Here is a 25,660-nt window from a genome sequence, read left to right as displayed (position 1 = left end):
GATCTACCAAATTTTGTAATCCACTGAAATCACCCGGCCATAATCCACCAAAACGAAAAAAAGATGATAACAATGGCATTGCCGGGCACAACTAAACGGAAGCAATCAAATTTAACAATATAAAATCATTGATTTCCTTATGCAATTATCAATTAAGATAAATGCTTTTCACATATTTTAGTTTGATTCTTAAGAGCTATGATAAAGCTGCCTCATTTAGTCAAATAAAAATCTCAGTTCAGGAGACAAAAATTTAAAAAAAAAAAAATTTAAAAATTGTATTGAATTAATACCAAATGCACATTGCAGTCAGAGAAAATAATAAAAATGATCGAGTACAAAAATATGCGCTGTTTAAAAAGAAAATATATTTAAATTTGAAAAAAAAATGTAAACAACAACGAGATGAAATTATTAAAAACACGACAAAGAAATAAATCAATCGAAATACTGCATTAAAAATATGCAAGCTAACAACATCAAACCACTGCTTGTCTAAAATATATTTTTAAAGACATGTCAATGTTTTTAATGTAAGAAATTTGTTCCTTCAAATGACTTTGACTATTAAAAAATTGGCTTAGAAACCATCGTCACCACCGGTGTAGTCGATGTCATTAACATTCTTGTTGACTTTGTAAAAATGTGGTTTGGCATATCCCCTGTAGTTGCGTCTCCAGAAAAGGAATGAAATTATCAAAACGAGGAGGAGAAGACCCATGATAACGCCACAAACTATTAGAACAATATCAGACAGCTCATATCCACATGATAGTTCAGGGCCCTTTAGTTGACTCAAAGCAATACCATCAAGATCTGCTGGGGTGGCGCACCTAGAACGAAAGCAAGCAATTTTTATGCATTGATATGAAAATTAATACTCTTTAAAATGAAGATTAATCAGTTAAAATATTTAATCGATTTTCTTTGCGTTATTGAATTTGTCACTAACAGCAACTTCCATTGGCCAAATATCTAATATTTCCATAGAACATTTTCCTGTTAAAAGTAAATAGAAAAGACCTGTGCACATGATCAAGTGATAAGACGTAGGTCACTATGGGCCTAATATCACTATGGTGTCTTGGTCTGAATCCAGACTAGTTTATAACCATAACATGGTTTTACGAAGCTCTTTCGCCAAGAAAAATAAAATATAGCCCTGTTCAAGGGTCTTACAATTAAAGAAGAACTATAATTTTAAGTCATATATGCTATCTTGCTACGAAGAATTATCTGGGCTTTTAGAATTGACAAATAACTTTAAAACTGAACTCAGTGGAACAACAGCCCATAGTGTCTACTGTATCCATCTCAGTTTTCTTGACCTTGGGCTCTGGGGTGCAGGAACAGATGTTCACGTTAGGTGGTCAGCCAAACGCGGAACTCCCAGTGTTGAGTTCCCAAGCATGCTTGGTGCTCTTTCTTTCGACCCACTGAAGTGATGAAAGGCTGAGTCAAACTTGCCCGGCCGAGAATCAAACCCAGGACCTGTAGCAGGAGAGAGCGAAACGCTACCACTCACCGAGCGTCCAAATAACCTTAAATATTTTAAAAATTATTAGGCTTTTTAAAAATTTATCAAAAATGCTGCCTTATTTATTTAATTTTTTTTTTGAAATTATGAGACAAGATAGTGCAATATTGGTCTAAGTTTTTAAATATTTAAAAATTAGATCTCCAATGCTTTTCTTTTTCACAAAACTGTGACTTTTCTTTATATTGAAGCTTTGTGCCATTTTTCGAATAAGCATTGAAAGCGCTGACTTTAGTTAACTAAACTCGATTTAACAGTCATGAGTAACTGTTGCAAACTCACAACAGTTATTAAGATAACATATTATTCACAAAAAAGCGTTATATTATCTGACGACGGAGCCTTCGAAAAATACCTATAATAGTAAGCGGTGCTCTAATCAGCCGCTTCATCAAGTGACAGTTTGGTATCCTAACACGCACGCATATTCCTAAATTTTCGATGCGTAAGAACAGGATTTTAACTTCTGCAATAGATCAGAATAACATTCTGAATGGACTTTCAAAAGTCACATTGGTTTTGTTGTCACCCGAAGTGTAAATCCGCTTAAGGTGTAAGGTTATGTTCCTTAGTTATTCCATTATAAACCAATTTTTAGTGTTTATTGATGTCAGTTTTAATTTACAGTTGAAACTTACAAAACTGAAAGTAGAAATTAGGAAAATTGCGTTAATACAACACCTCAGTGAAATTTTGGAAATTTTGGTTTAAATTTTGGAAATTTTGGTTTAAATTTTGGAAATTTTGGTTTAAATTTTGGAAATAAGTTTTAAACTATGAAACTTACTTTGCATGGCTTTGGAAATCATTTTTCAACTTTGTGTTGATCATCCACGCTGAGTGGCAGTCACAGTTAAGTGGGTTGTCTCTCAGATGCATTTCTAGACCTTGGTTCCAATCCAGTAATGTTTGAGGTATCTTTTTTAAATCATTCTGTCTCAAGAACAATTGAGCTAAGGAAACTTTTTGTTTTGTGGATCTTTTGACAAACGCATATGGTTCAATCTCGGATAACCGGAAATTGTAACTGCAGTGCAGCTCTTCAAGGTGAATCAAGTCTCCGAAGGCGTAATCTTCGATTGTTGTCAAATGAGACATTCTATCCATGTACAGTGTCACCAGTAATCTCATACCCCTAAAAGCCTCTTGGTGAACAACTTCAATCGGATTTCCACTCAGATCTAGAGTTTTCAAATGGTCCAGCACGTGAAGTGCTTCTGTAGGCACCATATTCAGTTGATTGCTGGCCAATTTCAGAAACTTAAGGTTGGGTGTAAAAAGAAACACGCGATCAGGAATGACCTTAAGCAAAGTAGACTCGAGATCCAATTCTTCTAGTTTTGTCAAATGTTCAAAATGCTTCGGTTCCAGCTCTTGTAAGGGGTTGTTCTTCATGACAAGTTTTCTCAGCTCACTCAGTTTAGCGAAGTGCCCCGGGAAGACGTTTGCCAAATTGTTGAAACTGATATCCAGGTATCTTAAGTTGCCCAAACCTTCGAACATGCCCTTAGGTAAATTCCAGATACGGTTGTGGCTAAGATCAAGCCTTACTAATACCTTGAACGCTTTAAAAGCGTTGATACTTACGAAATCTATTTGATTGAAAGACAAATTGATCTCTGTGATTCCACGAGCACTGTAAAATGTATCTGAGTTCAGGTTGGATATTTTATTTCCTTGAAACTGAGCAATTTTGATGTCTGGAGGAAATGATACTTCCCTTGGAAGTTCTATGATACTCAAATGGCTACAATCCACGTGTTGGTGAAATCCATCGCATAAGCATTTCTTAGAATCTGTCTTATCATTTTCTGCCGATGTTTTTAAAGATATGCTACAAATGCTGTTCAGTAGAGGGGGAACAACCGGCTTTGCAGTGGAAGATGGACTTGCAGATTCTGTGCTTGCAGTAGAAACATCAGGAGTTGGATTTTCTGTTGTAGGGTTTGAATGGTCAGCAACTGAGATTGAGCTACTTACATCTGAAAGCACCGTAGTGTCAGTTATTTTGTCCTTCACATCCTTTTCTTCTAATGTAGTCGAACTCACATCTTGAGCCTTGCAAACACCATGAATAAATAAGAATGCTAGGAAGATCCTCATAGCAAAATGTTGATCCATTTTCTAAAAATAAGAAGATTTGAATTTATGAGAGAACAATTCTGAAAAAAAAAAGTGCTTAGAATCATTCTTAAGAGAAGCAATCGTTCTTCAAATGCAATCTTAGAAAATTCTCGATATTCCAATCGGTACCACATTTTATAATATTGTGATTATAGTTCTTAAAATAATGACTTTTTTTGTATCCATATAAAACATTCACAAGCTATAATGAGTTTTTAATAATTTGTTTATTTCAAAGAAGTAGACTTTTTGAAGTTAAATTTTCTTGAAAAATAAGCATTTAATTGCACTTTCATAAATTAGTAGATCAAGATTACCCAATAAAAAAAATTGCACAGGGTAAAAAAAAAAAAAAAATGCTTCAAGATTTTTAGCGATAAAGAGTGCGCAAATAAATAAATAAACGAAGCACCCTGAAACACTTTTGATTTAGTGATCGGAGTTGAGCCGTGGTGGCTCAGGGGATAGAGCGTTTGCCTTCCAATGAGGTGAACCGGGTTTTAATCACAGCGATGAATGGTCGATTTGAATTCCAAACCTGTCTCACACCGACCACAGTGCTGACGTAAAATTTCTTCAGTGATCGACGGATCATGGGTTAGAGTCCCTTGCCGTTAGGCTAATCGTAGAAGATTTTCGTGGTTTTCCTCTCCCTCTAACGAAAGTGCAGTTTAGTTCTGTCAAAAAAGTCCTCCACGAAGGTAAATTTCTCCCAATACTTCATCCAGAAGTTCCCTTGTTTTCTGGATGAAGTTCAAAATTACAAGGCAACTACTAATTAAACATTAGTAGTTGTAAAACGCAAATATTGGGTCAGCTGTTTAACGATGGTTATAAAATTAAAAATAAAATAACTTGATCGGAGTTTCATGCACTATGACTTAATTTAAAGATTCGAAGGACTAACCTAAAATAAAATAATTACTAGGGAAAACGATAGTTTAAGTTACGAAATCAAACACAAAAATGTACTTTTTCTGAATAAAAAGTATTTTCGAATAAGCCCGTTGGGGACCAAGGGGTTCATGAAGGTTAAAGCTCTACGATGTTTTGACCAACGACATGATAGTGGCAATGTGGTCATCAATGCGCACGTGCCTCATTTACTTCCTAGACAAATTGATATCCATCGATCTGATGCTGGTTGGGCCTGAAACCAACAATGGGAATCGAACCCCAATTCTTCACAATGACAGTTCAGCTTTTTAATCACTCAGCCATCGAGGCTCTTTTCTGTACATTTTTGACGAACTTGATTTCTGATCCTCAAAATATAGGGAATAGTAGATCTCGGAAATACGGTCCTGGTAGTTTGGCCGGAAGAAGAGTTCAAATTTGGACCCTTTGATGTTAGTTTAAACTTTTTGCATAGTTTTCCATATCTCGGAAATTTTTTAAGCGAAATGAAAATTTATTTGCTTGCAATTATAAAATTCGTTTTTCTAAGGATAACTCCATGCAAAAATAATTATTTTTTATATTCTCATTTAATAATTGTAGGAAAAATTTTTAATTTTGAGGTATACCAATTTTGCACATCATTTTAAAAAATGTAATCTTATATGGCAAATTACAAAACTTAAAAGAAATCGTTTGAACAGTTAGTTCTTAAAAAATCAAATTTTAAATATCTGCCATTATCTTTTTTTTCCTTTGCACACTGCACATATAAGAATGCACATTATCAGTATAGAAATGCACATAAAACATAGCCATTGTCAATCATTTAAGCATACCAGTTAAAATAAGTAAATAAAAAAACGAATGACAATTTAAAATCTTATTTTTATTATTTATACAAATTACTATCACTTTAACATTACGATTAATTTTCAATGCGGATAAAGTTAAAATGTTTATATAAATTAATCAGTAAATATTTTAATGGTACCAAAGTAAATTGTTTTATATAATGTATGCTTCAATAATTTGAAAAAAGTAGTTCTTGAAATCATTATTAATTATGAATGCAAAAAAAAAATGTAATAAGATTCACTTGATTTCAGAACTAGTGGGAAAAAAATTAAAATATTATCTGAAAAGTTTTAATTTTTAATATGAATATAATGGAACATATAATATTTCGAAATTATTTTTTACCTTTCGTAATTAAAGCAATGTGTAAGCATTGAAAACAACAAAATTATATTTGTATGGCTTAAATGCCATGCAGTATAATAGATGTATAATATTAATTGCCATACAAGTATAATATAATTATTAATAGATATTAATACTCGCAAAAAAGATCTTTCGTCTGGTAATTGTATCGATCTTGTCATGATTTTTATATAAATAATTTTTTACTGCAGTGTTAGAAACTTCTAGGCAAAAACGGTTAAATAGCTATTTATTTCATTGTTATTTTACCTTATTCTACCGAAACAGTTATATAACCATAGAAAATGATATTCAAACTGTTAAGAGTGAGAAAAAAATATTGATTGTTTTTTTGTAATACGGTTAAACAACCAGAATTCTAACCGCACTAACTAGGCCTACCTTATAAAGTCATTTATTTCCGCGCAGCTGAGTGCATACTGAAGCTGAAAGGGCTAATCAGTCAATCTCGTGACCAGATGAGCAGGGGCTGGAATCCCAGCGTTGTAATTACAACATTTTTTCATTCCTTCAATGCATGAAGACTTCCCAGTATCCCGCAATCTTCAATCTATGACCCTGGACTGTTAGAAGTCGAAACTATCTTTCACACAAAAATAGCGCAACACCGTCAATTTAAGTTTTATTTTTATGGTTTAGAAACTCTGCTAATTGTAAATGGTTACAAAACCGTACAGTTTTGTATTCACGGTTCTTTAACCGTATCACTTGTAAACGGTTTCAATAACTTAAATGTAAGGAAAATGCTTTCAATCATAAACTTTATGATTAACGGATGAACAGATTGCTCCTGGTTATTTTGCAATAATTTCAGAATGAAAATTTTAACAGTGTAATAACTCTATAATTTTTTAATATTTTTATGAAATTCGATACAAAAGGTTTTTTGTAAATTTTAGTGACAGAAAATTCTGCTTCTACTTTTAAATTTTTATTTTATTTTAAAGTCTGCATTTCAATTTTAGACGCATTTTACATATGAATGTTACATCATAAAAAGCTGAAGGTCGTCATTCCATTTTGTGTATTTCAATCGAACAAAAACAGTACTTGGTAAGATCATTAATAAACAAAATAAATGCATAAAATCCAGATACCTTTGGTTTTTCTCAACATAATATTAACAAATGAAAGTTTAAATAGTATTTACCCGGAAATCATTTATTTATCTCTAATTTAGTGATATTTATCTCTAGTATTCAACGTTCCTAATTTTGATTTCAAAACTAAGAGCTCAAAATTAAAAGTGTTATAATTAAAGTGTTGTTGATATTATATTATAATGAAATCGCATGATGTTATCTAATCATGCAAAATTTTGTAAGAAAGATAATCATTTATAAATAATAAATAAATAATTTGTATTTAGTTTTATAAAATATATTAAATGAAACTGCGTACAGGCAGCGTATGCGGTTAAAATAATAAAAAAATAACAACTTAAATATCTAAAGCGATATTAAGAATAAACATTTCGCTTTATTGCTAAGTAATCTTTTTAGTAAAAATATTTAACGTGTTTTTAGAGTGACTAAAATCTAAATAAGAATTTAATTTTAATAAGTTTGCGGCTAAATTTGCAATGATGTTTGAGCAAAATTATTTCATAAATAATTATTTTAATAGATTTAAAATCTGTATTAATGCAATAAATATTTTTGAACTTTTAATTGGATAGTTTCTCTTTTGATGTTGCCCGTTTATCATCACGAAACAAGAAAAAGGGCAGTAAATAATTCTAGTGGTATAGAAATGATGATTAATATTCTGAAGGATGGTAGTAAAAAATTAAAGATAAAAATTTGCGAAAAAAATGTAGTAAAAAATTGTATTTAATAATGTTTGAAGAAAAGGTTGTAAATAGGTAGTAAAGGTAGTAAAAAAGGTAGTAAATAATTCTAGTTGCATTGAAATGATAATTAATATTCAGAAGGATGGTAGTAAAAAATTATGGATAAAAATTTGTGAAAGAAAGGTAGTAAAAAATTGTATTTAATAATGTTTGAAGAAAAGGCTGTAAATAATGCTTGTAGGTAAGAATTGTAGGTGAAATGTTTGGAAGAAAAATAGTAAATAATTCAAGTAGTATAGAATCATTCTTATAAATTTCCGGAGGAAAAGTAGTAAATACTTCTCTAGAAGTAAACTAAAGCTTAATGTATGTTGAAAGGAGGAGGAAGTATAACCATTACATTGTAATTGATAATGTAACATTGGATTATAAAAATTGAATATCATTATTAAAATAATAGTTAAATATTTTCCGAAGAATTGTAGGAAATAATTATAATAAGAAAATATTATGAATAAAGAAAGGTAGTAACGAATTGGAATTAAAAACATATGAAAATCAGTAAATAATTCGAGTAGTTAAAAATTATAGTTAAAAATGTCCGAAGAAAAGATAATACATAAGTCTGGTATTCGAGAATTATAGTTAAAATGTTTATAAGAATGGTAGTAAATAATTTTGATAGCATAGATTCATAGCTAAAAATTTCCTGAAGAAAAGTAGTAAATACTTCTGGTATTAGAGATGACCGGAGAAAAGGTAGTAAATAATTCTAATTGGAAAGTTCTAGTAGGGAAAGAGTTCTCAAATCCTCTATTTTCATTTTGACATTCAATAAGCTAGTTTAATTTTATAATTAAAAATAATTATAAAATCTACATGCTTAATATTCTGTAACTTAAAAGACAATCAATTCAGTAGAAACAAACGCTTTATAAATTAATTTAATTAAGTAAAAAAGTCAACGAGACTACTTCTAGTTCAACAAAATTAATAAACAAAATACAATTTAATCTACCTATATTTTTAAATATTCAATTTAACGTCTCAAGGTTCATGAATATATTTTTATTTTATCCATATTTACATTACTTTGATATAAGGGAATGAATGATACGTTTTAAATACGTTCAAAATAGCATACGATACTTAATTACGCAAATTATACAGAGAATATAAATATTGTCTTACCGTTAATTTATCTTACGAAATCATAAGAACGTTCGATCTTCTTGAAAATCGTTTTCAATCTTTTTTTGTAGAAACCTATTGCATTAGCGGTGCACAGGTAGAATATTAAAAATATCACACAAAGTTCATGTTAGATAAAAGAGGAAAATTATCTTTCCAAGTAGCTGATAAATTTGGCGGACGAAAAATGAAGAAAAGCATTTAATATTTTTCTTCGTTTCCTTTTCACCCTGTTAAACTCAATCTTTCGATTAAAAAGGAACAAAAAAAGATTAATGAGAAAACTGATAATATTTTAAAATTTTATTAAGTTACAAGAATAATTTTATATATGAGGATAAGAGGTCAAAAAAGAAGCAGGCGATTTAAATCATTCTTTAACGAAAAAATTAAGTCATTATCTTGCTCAAAAAAGATGCAGACGATTTTTAAAAAAATTCTTTATTTTATCTCTTAGCACAGGATTTAAATGTTGTTACTGCTAGTTTTAAAACGTTACATGCGTAATAATTTGATCAGAGAAAACTCTCTTCTCTCTTATGATAGAAGGTGTTCCGTGATCATCACCATTCTTCATATATATTATCTGNCATATATATATATATATATATATATATTATTCATATCAAAAATAAGCAATAATGTGCGTGAGTGTACAGTAAATCAGAAAAATCTAATGTGAAAATTTAAAAATACTAAACTTTTAAAGTTTTATAGATCTGGAAATATTATTCGGCCTAAGTGCTTCAAAATTTGCAATATTTAATTTAAAATTAAAGAATTTAATATTGTGTCGAAATTTATAAGTCATAGAATTCACAAGCCTTTCAACCGGTAGTAGAAAAAAATAATAAAAACTAATAACAATTATTAAAAAAAAAGTTTTTTACGTGGGTTTATCTTTGGATGAGCAGATTTTATATTAGTGCTTATTACCGAATCGACTTGCTTAAAAAGTTTTGCTTGAAAACTTTTGCTTGCCTCTCATCAACATCGATGATTCCTCCGCAATAATTATTGTTTCATGCACTAAAACTTTTTCAACGAGAGTTGAAATTATGCACTTAAAATGCAAATAATACTAAAACGAAATTGGTTTGCTTACGCAGATTTGTCGGAAAACTACATTATTTTTGTAGTTTACTACAACTACTTTGTTACTAACTACAACTTCTTTTTTTTTTAAATGTGGAGACTGCAAAACACTTTAAAATTGCAGTGACTACTTCACTACTTTAATATGACGAACTTTGGAGAAATTAGTTTAAACTTGTATCATTAACAATGATGATGACACATATTTTATTGAGTTTTTAATTTAATTTTAGCAGATCACAACTTAAATTATTCATGCATTAAAATTATAAATACTTTTTTCGGTTCCCAATTTCATTTTAGCTAATCACAACTTTTACATTATTTATATATGTATAATTTTGACAAGTTCTTTTTTGACTTTTTAATATTTTTCATATCTTTATTGAGATATCTAAGTTTATACCTAACCATTAACACAGCATAATAATTTATAAGAAATACCCAGAAGGCTCTGTTGTGGGTATTACAATTGAACCGGTCATACTCTACCCGAAAAAGATTTTCAACTAGCTTAATTTTTAGATTAGGAAGGTGGCAAATTTCTGGAAATAAAGAGGCAAAATTTCTTCCAAACTCTCATATAGTGCTAATTAAATTTTCAGATGAGTATGTTAAACCATCCTTAACACCATTAAATTCCTTAAAATGTAACAATCAGGAACTTTCATCAACTTATGTTTTTGTTCAGGAACTTATGTTTTTGTCAGCCAATAACAACAAATGGCACACCTTACATTGGAATTGTGCATATTTGTTCTTGGGGACAAAACCAGCAGCATAAGCACCTGAATTCCGTTCACTTAGCTCATAAGTAGTATTTGTCCCATCAGGCATATCAACTACAGCATTTATTACGTTAGTAATATCAACCGTTGTATTTATACCATCAGGAACGTCAACTACTTAATTACTTGACTAGGAATCATCAACGTTGGAGTTCAACTCAGATATTTCAGAAGCTGTAAGCACTTCAGTGAGAATCAGAACAGTATCATTGTCTGGCTCACAATTCGATATTCCACAAGTGCTAATTATATTTTGTACAATTATCATGTAAGCTCTCTGTTAAAATTCATGTGCTGTTGGGTGATCATTGTTTCCACCCCTGCGTATAACAACAGAGAAAAAATTCTCAATTGCATCATGATTAAACTTGAACATCAGTATGAAAAGTACAGCATGGTTATTTAATATCCGAGGTACCAATTTCATAGCTGCACTCAGGGTGATTTGCCATCCCAAAAAAGAAGGAAGCAGAATTTCCACCCCTCAGTTCAGTGAAAAACTCAAGGGATTTTAGATTCATTCCATAGATTCAATCCAGGTACTGATGTGGAATGAAGCTAGTGTAACAGCCGAAAGCGAAGGCTTTGTTGTGCTTTTCAAGACAGGACCGTTCAAACTGTCAAACAAATCATCAACAGTAGAACAGAAATTAGCTGTATGTGTAGCAGAAGGTGGTAATCGGCCAAAAGTACTTAGAACATTAAGACCAGCCGCAACAGATTTACTTAAAATCTGTGCAGCAAGTCTAACAATTCTTGAACTTAGTTCATCAACCTCAATATGCTTTTGAGATAATTCTGGAATAACTCTGTGAGTTTGTTTGGAATCAAATTCCCATAAAGTCACATGACTCCACTTGGCAACCTTAAAGCAACTAAACCGATCATATTTCTTAAGGATGTTGCGCAAGTTTTTTAATAAATGGGACACATCAAAAAATGTAAAGATTTCGTGACCCTCAACTAAAAAAGGGAACTTTCAACTGTTGCGCCTAATTCTTTGGCATCTAACTTTTGGTTGTTGGCCCCTTGATCATCCACAACAGCAACAGTTATCAAACCACACTGAAATAACTTACTTAATAAATCATTAAGATTTTCAGAGCGGCTGATGGAGCTAGCTATTTGTGACGGAAAAAGTAACCAATAACCTATTTCTTGCAAAGACCAAGTTCCATAAAACCAATAATTAAGTTATAATATTTTAAACTCGCCAACCCCCGAAAATTGCTACGCAAATTGCTATGGTTTGCTTCGCAACCAAGCTCGCTTCGCTCGCTACTAACTTAGGTACATTGCAAATGCACAAAATTCTAAGAATTCAAAACAATCATTCAAAGCCATATAACAACTTTTTTTTTTAAAAAAAAATTACATCTTTTTAGTAAGTACTAAGTCATTAAAATAAATTTGAATTCAAATGACACGACATTCAAATGACACGTAATTCGTTAAACCTATTAGAAATGTGCTATAGTATAAAATCTTAAGATAAAATTGCTAAAACTGATATCTCTTTAAAAAGGTTAAAATTTTGGAGATAATTAATCGTCAAATAAATTGGTAATACATAAATTCGTGAAAAAAAGCGCTTTCGACAAAATACTAAAATAGAGATCAAAGACTACTCACTTCTGCCTAGCTTAATAGCATGAGATTGCCGCAGCTGATAGTGTGATAGCTGACATTTGGTGAGAATGCTTTCTCTGGTTATTTCAGTTTCAATTTTTAAAAACACTATATGTTGAGCCACCTCAGTTGGATTTGGCATGTGACATTTTTAGCTGCAATCATTGGTCGATTTTCCAGCGTTGCCATTCAGGGAGTTGTAATGAGGCTTTTTTTTGTCGCCGTGTAAGAGAAATATATATATAGATAAGTGAATAGTTTATGATAATTATTTAATAATGGCTAAACAATTTTCACTTGCTGATTCTCTCAATAAATTTAATGGTGATAAGGAGGATAATTAGGATTTTTTTCTTAATAATTTAGAACAAATTGCAGTATTGGAAAAATGGGATGATGAAAAAAAAAGAATTTAAGTTTAATTTATATAACAAGACTTTAAGAATTGTTAGTGAGGCTAAAATTCCAGATAATGAATATGATAAAATAGTAGAATTATTGAGAAGTAAATTTTCTAGGAAGCAAAACTATTCAGGAATTCAAAATCAATTTTAACACATTATGTCAGAAACCTAACAAAAGTATTAAGAATTAAATTGAAGAAGTATAAAAAATAACTAATAACTATATAGATATTGACAACAATAGTAATAAACAATCTTTAAAATTAGCTGCTAAAATGAAATCGCAAAAATTATTCGATAGAATGAGACCAGAAATCATAATTTAGGTGATGAAAAAAGGCGTGACTGATTTCGAACTAATTGGCGAAATTGCTCAAGGTTCAGAAAAGGCACTATCATGAAATTGACTTTTCTCACTATTGTTAAATTATTTCCCGGGTGAAATATAATTAACGAGTTCTTATAGTAATTAAAATTTAGATAATAATATTTAAAATAAAAGTTTGCGAAGTTGAAATAAAACCCGAGACAAATGATTAGGTTTAAATTTTATTCCAATAAAATGGGAAACTAAATCTGTGTTTATACAAGGAAAAATTTTGGTATGTTTTATTTGAATAATTAAAAATTTTGATGTAATACTATTTACAGTCAACAAACAAAAATGATGGTTGAATGTTTAATGTCTGCGTAATTTCTCATAAATCAATGCATAAAACCCGATACAGTTCGATACAGTTCAATATATTTATGCTTGCACATTTTGTGTAATAAAATCATCATTTTTTCGCAATACTGCTCTAGGGAAAGACAATATATCTAATTTATTCAATTTTCGTTTCAGTTTCTATAAGGTTATATATTTACTTATAATTAGTTATTACAAAAATACCTAACAATTAAAATATCTAATACTTGTGCTAAATACCTAATACTTATAATAAGATTATAGACGCATAATAGACATTTGGATTTTATCAAAGAGGAAAAAGAAAAATGGCAAAATTTAAAGGTACTTTAAATCTCTTCAATATAAAAAATTACAGATCAAATCACGATAAAAAATCCAGAACTCAAGGTTCCGGTACTTTTTACAGTAAAATTCAATTTTTACTGGAACATGTTACGGAATAAAAAATCTGATATACCATTTATTTTTACAGTAATAATTACCTTAATCACTGCATCACTCTAATTAAATAAACATTATTGTAAAAATTACGGTATAATATGTTTCTGTAAAAATAGATTTTACGGTAAAATGGATTTTATGGATGATTTACCCAAAGTGGCGGTACTTTACGCCGTAATTTGATCCGAAATTTTTGACAGTGTGAGAGACCCCGCACCCTGCTTGCTTCGCGCATCAGCCCTTGTGAGTGCTTCTCATTGTTTTCTTCAACGTCAGGTATTCATTAAGATAATCGTAACCTAATATGTATATAAATCATTCTTTGTTTATAGTCACTTATCTCTATGTTGTTTTTTTTTTTTTTTTTTTTTTTTTTTTTTTTTTTTTTTNGGTTTTTTTTTTTTTTTTTTTTTTTTTTTTTTTTTTTTTTTTTTGGAGGTGACTGATAAAAGAAATTTGGTATTACGCTACACTATAGGAAGTACTACACAAAAAACACCCGTATTTTGTTTGTTAATTTTTATTAAATCAGAATAAATATTAACAAACAAATATACTTTGTATATTTGTAATATATTTTGTATATATATCTAATTTATTTTGTAATATATTTAATATATTTGTATATTATATATTTGCAATATATTTGTAATATATATTGCAGTATATTAATATATTAAATATATAATATTGTAATATATTTAATATATTTCGTCTGTTAAAATTTATTAAATCAAGCATTTAGAAAATTATAAGATATTTTATTCAGACCACATATAAGTCTTTATGAAAACACAATAATACTTACATCAATCATATTGAAATCGTTTAACCGAAAGGCCTTTTCTTTATTAAAAACATTTCAAAATTTGTCAACTAAAATATGCAATGATGAAATGAATATCATGGTTAAAATTTTATTTACTTGTTGAAGGAATGCTCATTTTTATATGAAACTTGTAGTTGTATTTTTCTGTATGCCGTATTTTAAGAAATCTTAATATGTACTCATGTGTTGAACACCAAGTTTGTACTCTTCAACATTATCTAAAGATTTAATGATTTATTGATATTTTCACTATTATTTTATGTATTATGTTCAGATGGGGGGCAATCATATCCTGAATTCTGGTAAAATTACCGTACTTTATTGTTATGACATTTCGGGTAAATGAAATTATTATTCTGATTATAAAGATCAAAATATACCATATTTAATATATTCAATGGCAATTCTTCCATTCGTATGATAAAAATTTACTGGAAATTCTGGTTTTCAAAATTATAGTTTTTATTAATACACATTTAGCAAAAAATGCAAAGCAGAAAAGTAAGTTTAATCGAGTAAATGAAGGTAATGTTCCAAAACATCATTGTAAAATTACTAAATTTTACCATATTAACCAACTTTTGTCCCTTTTTACGAAACCATATTTTATTTTTAATTTTATTTTTAGTTTTACTAAAATCATTACCAAAGTTCTTCGATAAAAAAACTGAGCTTTTTGGTGTTCCCATAGAGTCAGAAACAGGGCAAATTTTACCATATTTTGGTATTTACGTGCATACTTGTTTTCTCAGGATAGCATTTAATTATTTAATGTTCCCCGACTGTAAAAATTTAGTAAAAATTTTGTATTAGTTTAGCCAATAAAAACAAACATGTATTTGTATTTTTATTTTATTTAGATCAAAAATTAATCTATTATCAAAATTCTATTAACTGAAGTATCATAATTTAACTATCATTTGTTACTTATCCGTTAGTTGGGTATGAAACAAAAGTCCTATCAGCAAAAAGCAAACTATTTTGAAGACGACTATTTCAAAGTATGCACCGCTTTAAAATAGTCGCCATGTTCTGGCGATGGCCAGTACGTTAAAAACTAACTTAAAAAAAAATCACAGAAAGAGACAAATTCATCGAAGTCACTTTATACAGGGTTATTCATAATTCCCTCCGGGGTTTCGAAGCGTTATAGTAAAAAAACGAAGACGTATATGGCAAAAAAGAGCATATGAAATTATTCCGAAATTATTCAAGTTTTAATATAAGCAGTTGCCGGTAGATGGCAGTAACATGTACCACTAAAGCCAGTTGCAAAAAAGAAAAATGGCGTTTACAGGCGGAGGGAATAATGAATAACCCTGTATATCACGACATTATCTTTATCAATTGAAAGTGCAAGAACCTTGATGTAGCACTTGGTGACACTGACTGTTGTAGTTGGTGCCATCAAGATCTGATGCGTCCTTTATGTAAATTAAAGTCCATCAGAGTCAAATATATCAACTGTTATCCATCTGACAGAAAAGACTGATACACAGCAAATAAATAAGTATTCATTATATATTTCCCAATCCTCAGTCATAATATTTTGTCAAACAAAATCGTCACCCCCATAATAGTCAATGCTAATATCATTCATAACAGTTTTGTCCATCTTGTGAAATTTCGCATTCCTTTGTTTTCTGCAATTCAAGTTCCAAACGAGCAATGAGGAAGCCAAGATGAGGGCAAGAAGAAACAAAATGACGAGAATTGAAATCAGAACTACGCCAGGCCAATCTTCAGTGACAATGCAAGTCAATTCATAATCTTTCAAATCACTCAAGGCTACATTTGCAAACTTTGGCGGAGAGAAACATCTGAAAATTTGAAATATATATATATATATATTTTAAAATGATTGCAATATTTAGATAGGAAAGTAATTCAGACATTAACAAACTTATAACAAAGAGCCATTTTCAAAAAGTTCATAACAAAGACACTTTTCTCTTAATTTACTTGATTTGGATTGCTTGCCTTTGTATCACGAAAACCAGTGTGTGCCTACGTTAAAAGTACCTATGTAGGCAACGAAGGCTCAGGGGATAGAGAGTTCACCTTCTAAAGAGGTGAACCACGTTCGAATCCCAGCAATGGCTGATCGATACGAATTCCGCATCTGGCTCTCATCGCCCACGGTGCTGACGTAAAATATCCTCAGTGGTAGATGGATCATGGGTTAGAGTAACCCTTGCTATCGGGCTAACCATGGGAGGGTTTCGGGGTTTTCCCCACCATGTAACGCAAATGTGGGTTAGTTCGATAAAAAAAAGTGGCAATTTTCCCCCAATTCTCGATCCAGGAGTTCCTTTGACTTCTGGATTGGGTTCAAAATTACAAGGCAACGGAGTTGAACATTAGTAGTCTTAAACCCAAAAATTTTTAAAAAATTTACATTTTTAACATAAAGCGTGTTATAAAATTATAGATAAAATGGAGAAAAAAAACTTCCCAAACTTTAAATGGCGTTTATCAAGATAACGTTTTTTTTTCTTCGTGAACTCCGTTAGCTTTTCAGTATTCATTCAGTTAGCTTGCAAATTTACTATCCGAAAAACTCGATTTAGCGTTTCACAGTGACGTATATCGGATCAATAAGTTGCAAGGCGTTATAAGAAGTTAAACTGAATCACGTTTCTGTTCAAGTTGATACACAGTATCATGTGATCGCCCTAAAAATAGTTTGTTAATCTGTGGGCAAACGGAAAATTTTAAGTGAAACGAAAGCTGCAGCATTGCTCTCGTGAATGCTACACTATTTAGTAAATCGGAGTTAAATTGATGTTATCGAGTTTTCCTCTATAGGAGCTTCAAGTATTGCTAAAAGAATGATTTTATTTTAAAACATTCCCTTTGTTTGAAGTAGAGTTCGAAACACATTGAATAATTCTTAAATAAGTAAATATGTCCTTTCAATGATTGGTCATAAAAACAAATATTTTAAAAGACAATTACGGTTCCGCTTCTTTTTAAGGGTAATGCCACTCTAAAACTAAAAAGAAAAATCAAATATAATTTTTATTTGCTCCGAATACATTATTTTTTTCTGGGCAAGAAAAAAGGGAGAATTTTGGTAACTGACTTCTTATTTCATACAATGAAACACATATTATACTTTTCAGCATATTATACTTATTAATTCTTTACTTATTAAAATATTATACTTATTGGATCCATATTAATAATTAATGCATAAATACTCAGGAAATAAGAACTGTAAAATATAGCTTAACTATCGATACTTATTCGCCAAGTGGCTGCTTTTTCACGACCACTTGGCAGTTTTCTGCAAACAGCTACTGCGCCACAGGGCTAGTGAAAAAATAGTCTACTTTAGGACTTTTATTTCGATGTAGTCTGCAATGTAGTTCGATGTTTAGGAATAAAGCATTAGGAATAAAACATTGATGAGTTTTCTCTTTGGGAGGACTACATTATAAGCGTCAGATGAATGCGTCTAATTTGAAGCTCGTAATATTTGCCTCACTTTGCTTTTCTAGTGCTCACAATCCACAGAGCTCAACCCTATTGAAGACTAGTGAAGCCCTTCATCATCTAGACCAACAACCAGACAATTTCACCTGATTAGAAAATAAACACAAACCAAATAAAAAAATGAGTACAACCCGAGGGTAGTGGTGGTCAAACGAGATATTGAGGAGGTGGGCATAAAAAAGTGACCACTCTGTGTGTGCACTAGATACTTACTTTATGTGCCGCTGAAAGTGATTTTGTAACTGCAAGCTAAGCATCCAGGTGACGTTGCAATCGCAATGGAAAGGATTACCTATCAAATGTAATTCCTTGTTATCACTCCAATTTAACAGCTCTCCAGGTATGTTTCTTAATCCATTGTGCTTCAAATATAGCCAAGGCAATGGCACTTTTCTATTTGTTGACTCCTCAACAAAGGCATTTGCAGCTATTTCTTGAAGTAGGAAATTATTATTGCACTGCAACTCTTGTAAATGCGTCATGTCACCAAAAGCATAATCTTCTACACGCGTTAAGCGGGACATGTTATTTAACTTAAGTGTTACCAAAGTCTCCAAGCCTATAAAAGCCTTTGAATGAATTGTTGTTATTGGATTTCGGCTCAAATCTAAAATCTTTAGATGTTCCAAAGGATATAATGAGATAGACGGTACTTCGGTCATTATGTTGTCAGCAAGATGAAGTATTCTTAGCTGAGGCGTGAAAACAAAAGTATGAGGCGGAAGTTCTGTCAACATGGTGGAGGCTAAGTTTAGGTAATCCAATTTATTTAGGTTTTCGAAACTTCTAAGCGTGAGTTCTCGAATAGGATTGGATTTAAGTGAAAGCGTTCTAAGTTCTGCAAGATTCTTAAATAATCCCGGATTTAAAAATATTAGGTTGTTAAAATTCAGGTAGAGTTCCTTTAAATTGATGAGATCTGCGAACACATCTTTTGGAACATTCCATACGTGATTGTGAGAGAGATCTAATCGAACCAGCCGATGAAAGTTTTTGAAAGCAGTTTTGCTGATGAAATCGATATGATTATGCGATAAATCTAATTCAGTAACATTTCCTCCGTTAAAGAATGTCTCAGGTTCGAGAGTTGATATTTTGTTCCCCTTAAAATTGACGACTTGGATGTACTTTGGGAACGATATCAACTTGGGAAGTTCGGTTAGGCCTAGATGGTTGCAATCAACGTCGCCATTTTGCTCATCGCAAATGCAGTTTTTATACTTTAGATTTTCATCTTCAACTGATGATACTAATGACATGTTACAAACATTTGTTGTAACATGATGCGAATGATGATCTTTTGGTAAAAGTGTGTTTGAAGGATGACTATGCTTTCCCTTGACATGAAATTCTTTTTCTTCCTTGATCGCATCTTTATCTTCAGCTTTAAATGAATAAAACAAGCATGCAGAATAAATGATGAATAAGAACAAGTTCATTTCTGAAAAAGAAAAGAAATTTTGAAGTATGAACGACAAAATATAGTTTAGTAAATTTATGTGAAAGATATTTATAATATACGAAGTGCACCGTGATTGCTACGAGTTTCTATATATAAAGAGAGTAATGCTAGAGTTTCTGTATATACCGTAGTTAGAAAATTATGACAAGCAACTTCACAATTGTCATATTAAGGATTGGAGTATTGAAAGATTACCACACTTGGTGAAGTTGCTCTCAAATTTCGTCTCCTTGCATTACATAAAACTTATACAAACTGTATTGAGTTACGTTTCGTTTCCTTTTTTTACCAGTCAAAAAGCTCAAACTACCCCAAAGTTTCTCAAATAATTGATTAACTGATTTAGCTATATAAATATGAAAATATAGTTTTATGTTTAGTTTGTTTACAAAATGTTTTACTGGAAATTTTATATACCTTTTTCTGCAAGAATAATGTTACATCAAAAAGAAGCTTTTATTGTAATTATAATTGCAAAACTTACTTGATAAAAACTGCATGTGGCTCTCCAAGTTTCTAAAAGATAATTATTTCCCAAAATTTGTGATTATCTAATATACATAATTCTCTTACGTGGCTCCCAAAATTTGGCTGTATTTCTTTTGCACCGGTGGCAACGCTTGCTTTGTTTTGTTTACGTTACTATTTCTCTTACACGGCGAAACGACCAATGATTGCCGCTAAAAATGTCGCATGCCAAATCTAGTTGAGGTGGCTCAACATATAGCGCTTTTAAAAACGGAAACTGAAGTAACCAGAGAGCATCAGCTGCGGCAATCTCATACTATTAAGCTAGGCAGAAGTGAGGTTTACGTTGAGAAGTTAACGTTGAGGTTTTTGTTTCATAGTTCTATCAGAAAATAGTTCTGATCAAGTTTGTGAAAGAGAATGATAATGAATTAGATTCTGTTTACCACACTTGACGATGTTGCCAGCGTATCTCGCTTTCCTAATCCTGTAATCTATGCGATCATAAAGTTCCACAGGAATTTATTTTTGGTACATTTTGGCTGCAAACGCTGACTATGTCTGTTTGTCATAACTTTCTTGCACCTGTATGTCATCAATGCAAAGTGCGCAAAAAAAAAAGGATCTCTCTGAATAACTTTTGATCTAATGATCGGATCTCCACGTTCTAGGACTCAATATTAATGGCTTCAAATATGCTAATTAATAAAAGCAGACGATATTTTAAGTTACGAAATCAGATATGAAAACGTAATATCTCGGAATAAACATACATGATTTCTGACCCCCAAAATATCCCAATAGTTCGGTCAGGAGAGCGCTCCTAAGTTTGAACCATTTAATGTTAATTTTACTTTTTGCGTATTTCGTTCTATCTCGAGAGCTTTTGAAGCGAAATGAAAATTATTTGCACACAATTATAAGATTCGCTTATCTAAAAATAATTCCATGCAAAAAATAATTTTTAGTAAACATTTATTATTTTTTATTATTTTATTTAATTATGGTCGAAAAAATGTTGAATAGAAAGGTATACAAATTTTTGTTTCATTTTAAAAAATATAATTTTACATGGCCAAATACAAAGTTTAAGCATAATTGGTCGAGTAGTTCCGGAGAAATTGAATTTCACATATCTGTCTTTTTTTTTCAATTCAATTCACAGGAACTATTCAACCGATTTTGCTCAAGTTTTGTATTTTGTCTTTACATTCTTTAAAATAATGCAAAAAATTTTATACCTTACACTTCAACATTTTTTCGACTATAATTAAATTAAATAATAAAAAATAATAAATAATTACTAAAAACTATTATCTTTGGCTAAGCGAGTTTTATAATTGTGAGAAGAGTGAACCACACTTCTCACAAAACTATTGGAACCATATTTTCCGTATTGAGGCTACCCCATATTATTTCGGGGATCCGAAATCTGAACCGTAGAAAAAAGGTTTGTTTATTCAGAGAAAGTACGTTTTTTTTGTCTGAATTCGTAACCTAAAATATCGTCTGCATTTATCAATTAGTATTTTTGAGGTCACCCTCTCGAACCATTAAAAATGAGTTCTGGAACGTGAACATCCGATTATTAAATCAAAAGTTATAAAAGTTGTTTCGTTTTTTTGTTGTTTTTTTTGGTGTACTGTACTTTTGGTGTTATAACTTTATTAACTTTTATAACTTTATTATATCGTATATCTAGGATCGCTAACATCCTCGGCATGAATTTTTATTATTATTTTTCCAAATTATGTCATTAAAAATTAATGTCATAGATAAGGATTTATAAAAAACTGGAAGAATCTTCGAGGTCTGCTCATTGAACAGGCTTCTCCCGAACACATCCTGGACTGTTTGGGACTTTCCAGAGAGGGCATATACTCATCCCCCCCTTCCGGTCCCAGATTTTCTTAGGGTCAACGGCCTGATGGACCATGTCTGACTTTGTCAGGCGTTTGGAGGATAAGCCACAACAACAACAACAAAAAACTGGAAAATTAATCAAGTTTAACAAATCAATATCGATATGTCTATGACAATAGAGGTTGGAATTGAATCCATTAAAAATATGTTTTTTCCCCCTTATAATAAGCGTCAATATGATGGATACTTTAATAACTGTTTTTCTATTACTTTTGGCCAGCTTTCAGACCAGTAGTTTTTTTTAAAAAATAATGTAGAGAGGCATATTTCCTTTTTAATTGGAAACATCAAACTGTCTCAGCAATAGTTTTCAGCACTTATTTTTAAGTTGCAAAAAATTCGGAAATAAACAGAACAAGTGTACAGTAAAAAATCCCCTTTTTGCAGGTCTTATCTGTATATTTGACGCTTTAAAGCTGTTTTGTTGACAGAACGGTTTTCCTCAGTTTTTCCAAATCATAAACGGATTAAAACCGTCAAATCAAATTCTTGTTCATGCCATTCAGTTTTGTTTACCGTATGGTAACTCTTTTCTTTTTTTCAAATCATTTTACCATTATTTTCATTACTTACTGTTATTTTTCAGCAATTATTTTATGATTTTGAACATCGTATAAGTAAAATGATTTTATTGTCAAATCGATATTTAGCCAGATTGTTATATTTCTTAAGATATAATTTCTTAATAAGATAAGTTGTCAAAGACTTTTATACGGGTGGGTTACTATAGTTTTAAACGTTTTTACTCATGAATATTATTTCAATAAGTAAGACTTTTAAAATAAAAACAGTTTGAGATTTTTCTTTATACTAAGACACTAGAGATGCGGAGCTCAGGGTAAAGAGACCTCGCCTGCTATAGAGGCGAACCATGTTCGAATTCCAGAGCAGACAGGTCATATGAATGCTACTCTTGTCTAGCTCCTACAATGATTTTTATAGAGTTTTTAGTTAACACTATTTTTCGAAGCTTTATCGCCAAGGAAAATTTAAAAAAACATGGTTTAAGTGCTTAACACTTGAAGCAGTGTGATGATTTTAAACTATATATACAATCTTGCCGTGAATTATCTGGGCTTTAGAACAGACAAATAACTTAAATATTTTAAAAGTCATTAAACTTTATTAAAAATTGCCAAATTGGCGACATTTTTCAACCCAGATAAAAATTATCAAAATCGCTGACTTATTCTCAGTTTTTGCACTTTTTTATGAGATCGAGTAATGCAGCATTGGAGTAAGTTCTTAAATATTAAAACAGTTAGATCACAAATGCTTTTCATTTTCACAAAAGTATGTCTTTTCTCCATATTGATGTTTTGCGCCAGTTTCAAAATAAGCGTTAAAAAGCGTTTCAAAATAAACACAAAAAGCTTAAAAAAACAGGTGTCTGTTTTTAAATAACAGTATTTTTCTGTGAAATTAACGGTTTTATTACTGGTACACCAACTGACAGTTTATTTTCAATAAATTGAACAGATTTTTTTCACAGAATAAATGAAGGAAGATAAGGATGCAAGTTTTATGTATATAACTTTAGATCATTACAGTAAATGAAAAAAAGACGACATTACATATATTACTTTCGAAAATATGGTGTGTCAAATAAATTAATACTCACCAGTAGTAGTATAAACCTGAAAAAAACATATTCAGCCAATATTTTTATTTTTTATTTTCATTAATTTGAAGTCAAACTTTATTATAACATTAAAAAATACAGTGCACAATCGCACATAGATGCTAAAGCAATAAAATTCATTGTCCCTGAATTCAAAAATAAAAAAAAAGAATATAATTTTTTTAATAAAAAAAATAGTATTCATGTTATTTCACTTTCAACTCTTTACATTCTTTTGTTATTTGAAAAAATATTAAAGATTTTCTGTCAAATTTAAATATCTGTTAGCTTCTATTCTTTGAATTACGAAACGAATTATAGAGAAGTATTTCGCAAGTACAGTTTAGTTCAGACGGTTTAATCATCGCTTTAATGTGATACTTTATGTAAAATTTGACTATAAATTATCTTCTCCTTTTAATGAAATTTTTTGAAGCAGAAATATTTCATCATTGAAATGCAAATAATAGTTAAACCTGTTCGCAAAGAAATTGTAGAAATCAGGACAATTCCTTCGTTAAATACACAGAGAACGAAATTAAAAAGATACCAATCTAAATTAACTTTAGTTCTAATGATTAGATTTTCACAAATTAGGTGTTATTTACGATGGTTCAAAAGTACGACATGAAATATACTAATTAATTAATGCTAATTAACAAATAACTGAATCAGATACCAAAATTTATTTTCTATGAATAAATGAACCTTTTTTTTCATCGGATTAGATTCTTATGTAACACCCGGTGGCTGAGCAGTAGCGCTTTGCGCTGTCGTGCCACAGGTCCCTGGTTTGATCTTCGGGCGGGGCAAGGTTGACTCAGCCTTTCATCCCTTCAGTGGGTCGATAGATGAGTACCGAGCATGCTTGCGAACTAAACTCTGAGGGTTCCGCTTTCGGCTGACCACCTGACCGAAACATCTGCTTCTGCACCCCACAGCCCAAGGTCAAGAAAACTGAGATGGGCACAGTAGGCCTTGGCCCTCTATGGGCTGTCGCACCACTGAGTTTAGTTTAGTTTAGATTCTTATGTATCAAAATAGAGGGGGTAGTTTGAAATCTTAAAAATACTGCCTAGTTTAGTAAGATGAGCTTCTGAAAGTTTGGGCAAACTTCATGTTCATTTTGGTTTCGTCATTTCGATGATATTGACGGATTTGGATTTCTGATCCTCAAAATATAGGGGATTGCAGCAATCAGGAAAATATGATTCCAATAGTTTGATCAAAAGTTTGGACCATTTAATGTTACTTAAAATTTCTGCGTATTTCGTCTTATATCGAGAACTTTTGAAGCGAATTGAAATTTTTTTTGCACACAATTATTAAATTCGTTTATCATACGAAAATTCCAGGCAAAAAATAATTTTTAGTGATTATTTAGTATTTTTTCATTTAATTGCATCATTTCTTGTATCATTTTTTAAAGAAATGTAATTTTGCCTGGCAAAATACAAAATTTAATATAAACAGTTGAATATTTCATTGGAAATTAAATTTCAAAAAATACAGATATTTAAAATTCGATTTCTCCGAAACTATTTGACAAATTTTGCTAAATTTTTATATTTTGCCATGTAAAATTATATTCTTTAAAATGAAGCAACAATTTGTATACCTTACCATTCAACATTGTTTAGGCCATATTTAGATAAAATAATAAAAAATAATAAACATTTGTTAAAAATAATTTTTTGCATGGAATAATCCTTGGAACTTCGAAGAAAAAAAACGTTCTAAAAGTTTTTGCATTCTATTATGAAATAAAATTCGTTTATCTAAGATAAATAATTAAAAGAAAGTTAAATGTGCCTATCCAAAAAAAATATTTTATAATTAATTTTTATTTTTTTATTTTATAAGGATCAAGAAATTTAGAATTCTAAGGTATAAGGTACACAGATTTTAACACCATTTTGAAATTATACAATTCTGAATAACAAAATTTAAAATTTCAGTGAATTCGCTTGAATAGTTTACACAAAATTTCAGAAAAGTTGTATTTTTAAACCTTTATTTCTCGTGAATGTGTGTATAAATATATAT

General features: G+C 30.6%; 1 protein-coding gene across 1 annotated transcript in view; it reads right to left on the bottom strand.

Moving 5' to 3' along the window:
• Positions 1-263: 263 nt before the first annotated feature.
• The window catches only part of LOC107449410 (slit homolog 3 protein), a 25,991-nt gene continuing 594 nt past the window's right edge, over positions 264-25,660 (bottom strand). Inside the window, exons 2-6 of the mRNA XM_071183907.1 lie at positions 18,354-19,581; positions 16,201-16,462; positions 11,217-11,513; positions 2,325-3,661; positions 264-833 (exon numbers count right to left, since the gene is read on the bottom strand). Of these exons, the coding sequence (XP_071040008.1) occupies positions 581-833; positions 2,325-3,661; positions 11,217-11,513; positions 16,201-16,462; positions 18,354-19,579 (3,375 nt within the window). The 5' untranslated portion in view covers positions 19,580-19,581 and the 3' untranslated portion in view covers positions 264-580. The remainder of the gene's footprint in view (positions 834-2,324; positions 3,662-11,216; positions 11,514-16,200; positions 16,463-18,353; positions 19,582-25,660) is intronic.

This window comes from Parasteatoda tepidariorum, chromosome 8 (assembly GCF_043381705.1).
Source record: "Parasteatoda tepidariorum isolate YZ-2023 chromosome 8, CAS_Ptep_4.0, whole genome shotgun sequence".
NCBI lineage: Eukaryota > Metazoa > Arthropoda > Arachnida > Araneae > Theridiidae > Parasteatoda > Parasteatoda tepidariorum.
Note: the sequence above shows the minus strand (reverse complement) of the source record. Positions and strands in the feature narration are given on the sequence as shown.